Genomic DNA, 12,555 nt, shown 5'->3' with positions numbered 1-12,555 from the left:
TATGTACCACTAAAATCAAAACACTGCCAATTAAACTATGGATATTAAGATACATTCAAATTTCTGATATTAAAAAATGTGGGGGAGGGCTTCCCTGGTGGCACAGTGGTTGAGAGTCTGCCTGCCAGTGCAGGGGACACGGGTTCGAGCCCTGGTCTGGGAAGATCCCACATGCCGCGGAGCAACTGGGCCCGTGAGCCACAATTACTGAGCCTGCGCGTCTGGAGCCTGTGCTCCGCAACAAGAGAGGCCACGATAGTGAGAGGCCCGCGCACCGCGATGAAGAGTGGCCCCCGCTTGCCACAACTAGAGATAAGCCCTCGCACAGAAACGAAGACCCAACACATCATAAATAAAAATAAATAAATACTTAAAAAAAAAATGTGGGGGAAATTAAGGAATATATATATATCCTATAACGAAGACCCAACACATCATAAATAAAAATAAATAAATACTTTAAAAAAAATGTGGGGGAAATTAAGGAATATATATATATCCTATAACCTCATTAATTTCATTCCGTAATTTTTTAAATTGAGGTAAATATTCAAAATCTGGTTCCCTATCTTTGCTGGGCATCCTGAATTTTACAAGATGTGCCATGCTGAAATTCTACAGGAAACCTTTTTGGGCATCTTAGCTCCCAGGCTGCTTCTCTGGCTCTCCAGGAAAAACTTTTCATCATTTACTACGAAAGTCTGCTCTTCAAACCATTTCAAGTCTATAAGTAAAATCTGAATGTCCTAGTCCAGCTCAAGCTAGTGGGTAAAAACTATCCTCCTTCCTCTTGCAATAGCCTAGATGGAACAGATCAGGTTGGATGGTCTATACCATCGGTCCCCAACCTTTATGGCACCAGGGAGTGGTTTCGTGGAAGACAATTTTTCCACGAACGGGGGCAGGGGATTCAGGTGGTAATGTGAGTGATGGGGAGCGGCAGATGAAACTTCGCTCACTCCCTCGCCTGCCACTCACCTCCTGCTGTGCGGACCAGTTCATAACACAGATCAGTACCGGTCCGGGGCCTGGGGGTTGGGGACCCCAGGTACTAAGGAAGCTCCAAACTCAATCTGGTTTCAATATTCCTTACATAGTGAAAATGAGAGAGGTCCCATCTCGTAGCTTAACTGAGTACAAACAATTCAGCATGTTAAATAGAGGTACTCTACTGAACCAGCAGGCTTAGCCCTTAAAAGAACCAGCCCCAGTGGACTAAGAGCGTAGTACTCAGTTTCCCTATTGGCCTTGACAAGTTAGAGAAAACATGAGCAGTAGTAACATACTCAATTCAACTTTAAGATTTACTTATCATTAGCTAAGCCCCTTCCTTCTTTGGTGTCTTATTTCCTTGACAAACTGCTAGCACCACCCCTATCCTGTATCTCAGGGGTGTTATTTACTTGCCAGTGAATAATACTAGGCCCTACTCAGGTCAGAAAATTTGCATTTGGTGAGAAGTTGGAAGGTTTCCCAAGTTAAGCCATCATCTCAGGCTTAGGGCAGAAAAAAGCCGTTAGCATAAAACTTATTTTTATCAAAATTATCCACGAACATGATTTAGCAAAGCAAATGTAACAAGGCTTTCAAAAGTCTCTTGCTCCATCCTCCCCAAAAGCAACAGATCTTAGCTCTTTTCAGTGTTCCTTACCTTTGTGTCTGAATAAGATGCTCATTGTTCTCCATTTACCACTTTAAGAAATTATCTATTAATTTTTTTGGGTAATATTTATTTGGCTGCGCCAGGTCTCAGTTGAGGCACGTGGGATCTTCATTGCCGTGTACGGGATCTTCGTTGTGGCAGGCGGGATTTTTTTTTTTTTTTTTAGTTGTGTCGTGCAGGATCTAGTTCCCTGACCATGGATCGAACCCAGGACCCCCGCGCTGGAAGCCAGGAAAGTCCCTATCGACTTCTATTATGAAATTTTGAGTTTTGCTCTTACACACCCCATTACTTACCCACCCACACTTCCCTATTCTCCCAATTTAGTTAGATGACAATTATTTTATTAAATATATAAATCATGCTGCCATGATTATGACTCAGTAGAGCCCCTAATTATATTTTATGAGTTTTTGTTTACTCTGGAATTAGCATTTACATTTTTTCATTTATTTTCTATTATCAGTAATTGAGCTAAGTCTTCAAATGAACCAAAATTTCCTCAAGATACTCAAATATGGTAAGTTTTAAAATCAGTCTTTGAGTCATTCTAGAACTCAACTTTCCCTTGCTGCAACCTAGAGTACTGTTCTCCAAGCCAAAGTAGAAAAGCAGTCCTGGGACTTCCCATTGCCATCATTTCTGGGAATTCCGTTTGCCTCAGCATGAGACCACATGGAGAATTCCAGTACTAAGCAAACTTTACTGGTAACTTGCACCAGCATTTAATACCACAATGCAAACAGTCTACCTCTCGCTACTCTATCCCCCTAGCGTCTAGCTTATTGCTGATGTAGCTCGGGGATAAGCAGCCTGGTTTAATTCAGCATTCCAAGTCAACCCCAATTTTGAGGGTGTCTGGATGACTTTTAAGTGAAAGTTAATCTAACACCAAATCAGTATCATCCTGAAAGCTGCCCTCCTAAGTCCTCTGACTCATCCAGAATCGGGCTGGGCTAGACGCCATCACAACAGAATGGTGTAACCATTCCTATCTCCACCTAACATATATACCAGTTATTTGCACACCCAAATTGCCTACGCAGAAAGCTGCCTCTGTAGGCAAAGTAAGGACAGGCACCTAATCATCTTTATTCTCCACATGGTACTTACAAGTAGTAGGTAACCAGTGAGTACTTCACGATGTGCAAAGCAAGCTCTCAGGTGGATGCTAACCACAGTTTACTCAACGGAATGAAAAGTGGAAGGCTACATGGCAATTCCCTGGCCGTCCGGTGGTTAGGACTCAGTGCTTTCACTGCTGAGGGCCCGGGTTCAATCCCCTGGTGCGGAACTAAGATCCCACAAGACATGCAGCGCAGCCAAAAACAAAAGTGGAAGGCTACAGAAAGCTAGTGTATTAAAGCATCACTCTTAAAAAGCTACCGTACAACTCCTGAGGCTAAGTGTTAGCAGTATAACTTTGTCAGTGACACAGGGCAGACTATGTGGCCTCAACTCGAGATACATTTGATTGGAAACTCACACAAAAATAATTTCAAAAAATGTAATGTTTAAATATCAGCGAATTCAATCATTTCAAAACACCTTTCTAAAGTTTTAGAACTATTTTTCCACTGTTCTTAACAGTGTTTTTCCTTTCAACAGTAATTAAAAAAAAACAAAAACAAAAAAACACTATAGTAGAAATACAGCATTAAACCAGCCCAGATTCTGGCAGTCATGAAAAACTCATGTTGTCTGTTACAGGGAGATCATGCTCTCAGAGGGAGAAAGAATGCTTTATAATGCAAAAATATATTACCCCCATATTTAATCCACTATGACGTCACCACCTTCATTGACCATTCCCATCTAAATGCTCTACTTGACATTATGTAGTTTCCCTCTTAGAATGTAAGCTCCAGATCTAGACCTAAAACAGTACCTTGCAGAGTACCACTCAAAATTTTTATTTGTTGAATCAGTGAACACTGCTAGTCCCCATCTTTTGAAACTTGCCAACCCCACCGATTGGACCAAGGGGTATGTTCATCAGTGCTGATCAGTAATGGGTCCATCTTTGGTGGAAAAAAGGAACCAAAGCAGGAAAACCCTCTAAGAAGTGGCAGTGGCAGAAAACCAAGCCAGCCAGGGAAGATAAAGACAAATCCAAGGACCTAGCCTAGATAGTAGTCATAATCTTCTTTGTTGATCACTTCTTATCTGTAGGAGCTAATAACTCTTCCCACCCCTAATCCCAACTCCACCAACAGTTTTCCCAGAACTGTTGTCTTTACCACTTGACCTCTCACCAAACACAACTTCCATATTCAGTAAAATGGTGGCTGGGAGATTAACACATGAAACACCTCTCACAGGGTTTCAGAGAGCAAATATCCAATAAATTACAAGTTGTACTCATAGTTATCCCCATCTCAGCCATCTATGAATTAGACAGAAACATTAAGTAGGAAAATCTGAGACTACCCAACTAAAAACCAGCTCCTTCTTATCTCCCATTACCACAACCCACCTTTCCTAAAAGCATAATGCCTGGCATACAGTAAGTGCTGAGTATTTGTTGAATGATGCTGGGAAATGCCCTAACCAGACACAACCCCACTATATATATGTTAAAACTGGAGCAAGAAGGTACAGACAAAAAACATCTGCAAGACAGTCCGTTTTGATAAATGCATGGAGCTAAGACGCAGTGGCTCTTCCTTGTACTCACCCCCATCCTTGTTGTTAAATAATCTAAAGCTCACTTCTGGGTCCTTCTTCTATGCCTATCATTCTAAAGGAAATGAGGTACTAGTGGGGCCACTGAGGAATTCTTTGGATTTTGGCAGAACTGTACAAATACATGGTGAAAGGTATCAAAAAATGTTGCTTACTGGCCTAGGAAAATAGCAGAATGCTGTTGGAGCCACAACTTAATTTTCCATATGGCATGAAGTGAAAGCTGACCTCCTGTTCCCTCAAACCCTTCCTTATTCTAGACCTCTTCCTTGGAAAGTAAGTCAAACTAGATGTACTGATTGACTGGGTGGTTGGAATGGTAGTAGTAAGGGGTGGGTGACAATTGTTTCTCAAGCAGGGAGAAGTCCCACATCTCAAAACTCCCAGTAAGTTGATGGTTTTATAACAAAGGTGTATCAGAGACAAAGTCTTTAATGGAATAAGCCTGCTTGCCTGGGTTCTTCTATATTAAGCCCTCTTTTACCTTTGGCACCTATAAATCCTATCTACAGTAAAGAAAATAACTGCAGTGATGTTCACCCAGAACTGAATGTCAAACTTCATACCCTCCCCTTCTCTTCCAGGGACAAATAAAGAACCCAGACACAAGCCCAAGTAAGAACTCTCTCAAAGCACACATTCCCTAAGTTGAAAAACCATTTATTTCACCGGAAAGAAAAAAGTGATCCAACTCTATGTGTCTACCTGCCATAAGCCTTTGGGTCAAAAAGACTCAGGAGCAGTGACACTCTCACAACACCCACTGGAAGCAGGAGGTGGGGATACAGCACAGCCCCCACCAGTTTCTGCACACAATGAGGCCTGCTGGGAGAACAGAACATGATGGGAAGCTACAGAAGTACTGAAGGACAGAAAGAACAGGGAAATGGGCAGGAGAGAGGAAAGAAGAGGTGGTCTGAACTTAACAAGGTAAATTAAGGTCCACGGTTCCTGGGGGACTGAACGCACAGAGCTGAGAACGTCCCGGAGATGGGGTACCACGAAGGGTGTATTCTCATGCACAACCGCAGCTCGGAATTTCAGCCCACACACATCCCACCTGAAAGAGAGCACAATACAGGGGCTTTACAGCAAAACTCACAAGGGCTTTCCCACTTACACTTCAAAGAACATCTTTACAAAGTACGGTAACTTGACACTCCTTTTAAGTTTACTTGTATCCATCCATAGTATCATAATAATCTCTAAAAGTGAAAAGAGCTTGAAGGCCAGACAGTAACTGGGAAGGGTCAAGCAATCCCAGACTGGCCTTTCTCTGAACTAAATAGCAAATCTTCTTTCACGAGAGTAGACAGACATTGCATTTCTCTTGATGTTAGCACATTAGCATTCCTCAGAGAAGGCAATTCCACATTTACAAACTGTCATTGGAGGGCAGGAAAAAGGGAAAGGTTCCAATTAGCTCTTAGCTCTCCGGAGTAAAAAGTATGTTTGAATCTTGGAGTTCCAAGTTAAAAACCGTTTAAGGTCTAAGAAAAAGTGGCATTAACTGAACAAGCTGTAAGACCTGAGGGCGTCCAACTCTGCCTAGGGAAGAAAATAAAATAAAAGAGCGTACTGGAGGGCATGTGTAATCTACACATCAGGTCACTCAAGTTTCTTCTCCAGCCCTATCAGTGATTTCCTATCCAATAACCCTGGGCAAGTCACATACCTTCTGCCCTAACGGAAAAGATGACAGTATCACCCACCCTGTTACTACAGGATTACAGACCAATGGTAACGTCTGGGACACAATGGGAGCTACTCAAGACAAAGGGTGTTGTGAAACACCCATTAATACAACAGCAATCTCAAACACCTAGAGCCCAAAGCTGGCAAGCATCAGAAGAGAATACACTCAAGTAGAGCCAAATGGATCATGAGGCTCAAAATGTATAGGAAAAAGCCAGAGGACTCAAGGTAGAGCTGGTGGTTCAAGAGTGTTACATGCTCATAGCTGGTGGGAAGATGATGGGAGTGATGTGCTTAAGGCAAAGCTCCCAACCTTGGATTTCAACATTACTGAAGAAGAGTAGAATTAACAGGGTGCATACATATTTACGTTATTATATACCTTAAAGAAGTGGAGAGAATGTCAAATCTAATACTGTGGGGACAGTTTAAAAACAAAACTGAACAAAGTAAACGGGCTCTTACAGGACAGATTCAAAGATAAAGCAATGGGGTAGGCATTCTATTCAGCTCAGGGAATGAATGTGAACTGAGCAGAGAAGTTGAATTTGAGTCTATGCCCCAGACTCCTTGTTGAAATCAACTTTATAAGTTGAAAGATACCTTTTTCTACTCCTCTCTGCCCCAACTTACCATCAGACCTTTCACACAGCATGAAGAACAGGAACCTTGCAGACCTTAGTAATGTCACACACCTAGGAATTTCAACGAAGGCTCTGAGAAACAGCACACCTGGGTCTGAATGTCTGGTTTCCAGGTTTGGGTCAATTACAGCACACAGGTGTGACCCAAGATTCATCACACCACTGTTTGCTTTTCCAGGCACAAATGGAATCAGATTGACTCCCAGGACTAGGAGCCCTGGAAAAACAGCCATGAGGAATAAGGATGTTTATATATTTCAGAAAGTAGTTAGGACTTCTCCCTATCCTCTGTACCATTAGCAACCTTACCCTAACCCTGCAAAAGCAAGCAAGCAGGGCAGCCTAACTGGAGCCTTTAGGCTGCAGGAGGGATGGCAAAACCAGAACAAGGGACACCCCACCGCTCTCACCTCAAGCTTTAAAAGGCTGAATACCGCGCCCGATCCGCATACTGCTCCCGCTCATACCGGGCCATGTCGTACAGGGAATTCCGCGCGGCCGCCGAAGCTTGGGACAACTCACTCTCATGCCCGTAACCGTAGCCCTCTCCAACAGTGGGGACTGGGCCGCGACGCAGGGGGCTCCGATCGCGCCCGTAATATGAAGTGGAAGCTGCAGTAACAGCAGCAGCGGCTGCTGCAGCAGCAGCAGCTGTAGCAGCAGCAGCTCCTGAAGTCGGCAACAGGTGTCTATCGTAGGGATCAAGAGAGGTGGAGGTGAGGTGACTGGCCATGGCTGTGTTCTGGACTTGTGGCAGCTGGGACAGGGTCTGCTCTGCGTAATTATACGCAGAGGCAGCTGCAGCAGCCACTGCCTCATAGGACCGGGCAGCACGGCAGCGCTTGTAGTAGGCATCGAGCGCTCCGTACGCGTTGTTGTAATACAATGAATCCCCATAGCTCATGGCGTAAGGTGTACGCACTGCTCCATATTGCTCATTATATTGCTCGGTAAAGTCTGCCACTCGGCCCGAACGATCTACCGGACACTCTTTGGACCAGTGCCCCTCTTTCCCGCACCGATAGCAGCCGCTCTGGTCTCCCATCCCGGGCGCAGTCCTAAGCCGGCTGGTGGACAACTGCACGTGCATTCGTTTGCCTTGAAGAAACAGACGCAAGAAGGGTTGCTATCACTCTTAGTCATAGCCCCAGCCCCTACCCCAGACACTGGTCATAGCAATGGCTTTACCTAGACAACTCTAATGCGGGATTCATCGCCATTTTAAAGATTTTTTTTTTTTTTTAAAGGTCCAGTATAAATTCAGTATAATGACCTGATTTCAAGCAAAGATCAATTAAATGAAGAAATGTTTCACCTCTAACACCAGTTTAACGCTTAAGAAAGAAACTACGCTCGCTCAAAAATAGGCGTTTCATCCTTTGCCAAGTAACTGTGGACAAAAACTACTCTGAACAGTGGCCCAATGTCAAAAGAAACCACAATAATAGTGCTCCACAACATTCTGACACCTCCAATCTTCACTATTAAGACTCCTGAATTCAGTAAGCAGGAGAATGCAAAGGCAAGTCACCCACACCACCCCAAAATCAAAGAGAATAGAGTAGGACTCTAAAGTTACCATTGATAGTAATCCAGACTTGATCCGTGGCTGAGTGCGGTAGGCAAGTTTCAAGACTTTTGGGAAAAACACTCATGAATGGGGGAAGAGGGGTGAAATACGAGTAGAAGGGCTGCCTTCCCCCTAAACTGGGTCCTTTAAATTGTTAGTTCTGATATTCATTCTAACAGAGATTCTTTACAATATTTAGTGACCCCTTATAACAGGCGGTCAAACAAAACAGGGCAGACAGTTCACAAGATGCCTGAATTTTCAGAAAGAGTATTATGAAAAATGTGGAAGAAAAGGGGGGATGAAAAAAGCGGAGAATGACCAATAATGTTAGTGTATCAAACTGTTCATGTTAGCAAGATTAAAGTACTTTTCCTCCTTTGGAGATCTAAGATCCTAAGAACATGCACTTCATACTAGTTTTTGCTGAAAATTACAATTTGTATTCTGGAAATGAAAAAGTTTAAGTTTTAAACCTTTTCACAGAAGCAGTTTCCACCTAACATGATCTACCATTTTAATAGTAAGCAAAACTCCTGCAAAACCTTTCCAATACAAATGGCTATCATGCACCCAAGCATGCAGATGGCGAAGAAGTGAATGCTCAGAACCAGGGGAGTTAACAGATAAGTCATCTACTCAACTAACATTATAGAAAATGGTAAATATACAATTTCACCTACAAAATTAAAGTTAGGTTCTAGAAGACTAAAAAAGGGAAAAGGGAAGGACCAAAACATCAAAAAAAAGTCCCGGTTTAAACATTTTATCTGATAAGTGTAGGTTGCCAGTTAAAACCTAAGATGTGCAATTAAGTACTTAAGTGCTTTAAGTGCTAACCCGTGTCCCTCGCATTTGTCCAAGTGGCCACTTTGGCACCTAACAAAACCAGAGAAAGTAGGGGCAACCAAGGAACCAACCATGTCCCTTCAAGACATAAAGGTCATTAATAAATGTCCTGACCTAAAGATTTGCCAGAAAAAATTCCAAAGTCAGAAAAAGAAGCTAAGTCTTTAAAAATATCTAAAACGGATGTTCCTTAAATGGGTGAACAATAAAAAGAATATCCCCAACACTGAGAAACTGAAAGGGAAAAAGACCGCCATAATAAATACTGCTACTCTATATACACATAAAACTGTACTAGACAGTGCTAAGGAGAATGACTAATAGTAAGGAAAACAGAGCAAAAATAACTAAACATCAGAGAGCCTAGAGTTCAGATACCAAGAGTTATGCTCTAAGTATGATGTGTCCTGTATCAGTTTACAATATCCTTCCCTTACACGTGTTAACTGTTACAAGGAGACACCACCACCTCTTCTATGACTTGGTTAAATTGTAGAAGAGTATCCAAAAATTAGATATCATAAACCCTCCACCAGAGCAGCCTTTGCTCCCAATTAAGTTGTTGACACAAAATAATTCTCAACTTACCAATTAAAAAAGGAAAACCAGACCTGAGAGACCTGTGACATTTTTCTTTAATAATGCACAGCAATACCCATGACACAGGGCACCATTAACTTGGGGGAAATGATGATCAGACTTCCAGGTCTAAGAAGGTCCAATTTAAGTAAACATCAAAGATAGCTGAAATGACTCTTAACAAGAGTGCTCAGGAGAAGCAGCAGCCACTACCTTGTTCCGGCTGAAAAAAGTTGGAATATAGATTAAAAACGTTAACAAGGAGTTGTGGGAATACTCCATAATTTAGAAGTAGTTACACTGAAGGGGAAAGGCTCTTTTCTGGCTTTGACACTGGGAACCCAAAGTGGGTGGACGAAGAATAAGGGTTAGCAACTCACCATGGTTACCACCCCCTTCACAACTGCCACCCTTGCCACAGGAGCTTAGATCTTAAACCAAGAAAATAAAATGTCTATCCACAGCATCACTCATGCTGCCTTCCAGGCACACTATTAATCTGGTCAAGGCTCCAAGGTTAACACCCATCTAAGTGCTCTATTCACCAAGGATGTTAGAGCTCACTCCTCAAACCAGTGAAACAGCTTTGCCGTTATCGCCCCCCAAATCCCAATACCTTCTCCTCAGAAACTCCTGAAATTAGCCTTCAGTTCTAGAGTGTCCTCGTCCTCCAAACCGAACCTCTTGGTGCAAGCATAACAAAAAAGCAGTAAGAGCTATAACAATTTAAAAACACTAGTATTCTAAAGACCTGTTTAACGACAAATTATATTAACTGAGAAGCCATGAATTGGGATGAGGTGGGGGAGCTTCACAGATATTTTGCTGCTAAACATGTGGCTTAAGCCAGCTTTTGCCAGGTCCTTCCACATACAAAATAACACATGGGGGGCTGAGGCAATAAATTTCAGAGTGAAACACTGTTAGGTGCTGTACTACCGCACCCCCCCCCCAAAAAAAGACAAAACTGAAAAAAATCTTCAGAGAAAAGGATTTCTGCACTAATAGGCAAAAAAGCCTAGGAGTTCCAAACTAAAGCCAAGTGGTTTTTCTCCCAGACTTGATTTGCCTAAGGGAACGCCTCTAAATCCCAAGCATTCTCCATTTAAGCCCATCACCCACACACAATCCTCACCATCAGCCAACCAACAGCTGTATCTCTATCTCTATCCCAGACCCCTCCTATCCAGCCTATTTTCTACACAAAACCTTGTGTTCAGCCCTCTTCCCAAAGAGGGTGGTTCACCTTGAAACTCTGTGTTGTCAAGGCCCCTGATGGCCTCCACTGCATCCTCTGCCCGCTCCATGTGTACAAAGGCATAATCTTTCACGATGTCACATTCAATGACTGGACCATACTCCTCAAACTTGGCCCGAAGCTCCTTGTTGGTACAAGTAGGACTGATGTTGCCTACATGCAACTTTGTGGATGTTTTGCTCTTATTCTTGCTGGCTTCCACGTTGATGTTCACCCCGTGCAGCTTGTAGTGGTGCAGGTTGCGTATGGCATCCTCGGCCGCCGTCTTGTCCTCTATGTGCACAAAGCCGTAGTTCTTAATGATGTCACACTCCAGCACCTTCCCATACTGCTCGAAGAGTGAGCGGATCTCCTGCTCTGTGGCCTCCCGGGGCAGGTTTCCAATGAACAGCTTCACCATCTCGGACACAGCCTGGGAGAGAAAAAATGAAATTTCTAACAAAAGACCTCACGCCCACGTCAGTTAAAAAAAAAAAAAAAAAATACTGCCATCTCCTTTGGGTCTGGCAAATATTTCCATTTTCCCCCCTCTCAGACGCCCCACACGCACCCCCCAGATAATAATCAAAGGGAAGCGGGAATAAGGAGGCCTGCTACAATTCCAGCTACAGAACCTACAGAAAGGAGAAAGCATCTGTGATACAGATCCTTAGCAGACACAGACAAAGGGTTTGGTAAGAGCTGAATAGTTTCAAACGGGAACGCAAATGAAAGCGGGGCATAAATGCAGCCCTGGGGGTACTGGGCTTTCTACCTACTAAATAGACGGCAAATTCTCTGGAGGTCCGGTTAGGACTCCACGCTTTCACCGCTGAGGGCCCGGGTTCAATCCCTGGTCGGGGAACTAAGATTCCACAAGCCACGCGGTGGCTCCGCCGCCAAAAACAAAAAAAGACAGTCAGAAAACAAAGGTCTAACTACTTGGCTGACTGAACTGACTGAAATTATGAATTGGCTCTTCTTCTTGCAACCAAAGAATTAGCCATTTCCTGAAAAAAGGACCTTATAATAGCTACGTTTTAGGGTTTCCTTTGGAAGCAGTGAACCCGTGACTTAAGCTGGATAGCGAGGCGTTCGGAGAGTACAGGAAGTGCTGGAGCGGGGAACGCCTCTCTCGGGGTGCCGTCCTACGAGCTCCTGGAGAACTGGAGAAATGCATGGTCGGAGAAGGGGCCTTGAGCCTCATCGGCCAGACGAGTGTCTTGGGGCTTGAAAAATTCTCGAAACGGGGTTGTAATTCCTAAGTCTAAGGGAAGCGCGGTTATCTCGGTAAAAGCCTCGAGGCAGTTAAGCCGAGCAAAGTCGGGTAGAGGGCAACGTGGGGAGAAAGCAAGGTATTCTCGGGGGAGGTCGTGGGGGAAGGGCTGCTTGAGGCTTACCGCGCAACGCCGAGCACCGAGGTCGGCTCTCAGTGACGGGTGAGGAGGCCAGGACCACCCTAGAATACCCCTAAAGCCCAAGTCGTGAGATTTAACAGGGCAAAAAAAAAGACAGTGAAGGGGCTCGGAGTCTCTCACCCGCACGAAAAGCAGCAGGGGCTCTTCCTCGCGGCACGGACGCTTCTGACAAAACGCTAAAATGGCGGCGGCTGCAGCAGTGACTCTGGGTAGAG

The 12,555-nt window shown here is 43.9% G+C and overlaps 1 protein-coding gene across 4 annotated transcripts; it reads right to left on the bottom strand.

Moving 5' to 3' along the window:
• Window positions 1-4,992: 4,992 nt before the first annotated feature.
• Window positions 4,993-12,545, bottom strand: RBM4 (RNA binding motif protein 4). Of its 4 annotated transcripts, XR_009702255.1 has the most exons (5): window positions 12,461-12,545; window positions 10,932-11,355; window positions 7,707-7,785; window positions 6,677-6,904; window positions 4,993-5,408 (listed from the first exon to the last, which is right to left on the bottom strand). XR_009702255.1 is itself a non-coding variant. In XM_061202104.1 (4 exons), the coding sequence occupies exons 2-3, from the start codon at window positions 11,341-11,343 to the stop codon at window positions 7,106-7,108; spliced, it is 1,092 nt and encodes a 363-aa protein (XP_061058087.1). In that variant the 5' UTR covers window positions 11,344-11,355; window positions 12,461-12,545; the 3' UTR covers window positions 4,993-5,408; window positions 7,098-7,105. The 4 variants fall into 4 exon arrangements, 3 of the variants coding, with proteins under 3 accessions (XP_061058087.1, XP_061058089.1, XP_061058088.1); XM_061202104.1 differs by lacking the exon at window positions 6,677-6,904 and having other exon boundaries at window positions 7,098-7,785; XM_061202105.1 differs by lacking the exon at window positions 4,993-5,408 and having other exon boundaries at window positions 6,831-6,904; window positions 7,098-7,785.
• Between the last annotated feature and the right edge of the window lie 10 nt (window positions 12,546-12,555).

Source organism: Eubalaena glacialis, chromosome 10, assembly GCF_028564815.1.
Source record: "Eubalaena glacialis isolate mEubGla1 chromosome 10, mEubGla1.1.hap2.+ XY, whole genome shotgun sequence".
NCBI classification, from domain to species: Eukaryota; Metazoa; Chordata; class Mammalia; order Artiodactyla; family Balaenidae; genus Eubalaena; species Eubalaena glacialis.
Note: the sequence above shows the minus strand (reverse complement) of the source record. Positions and strands in the feature narration are given on the sequence as shown.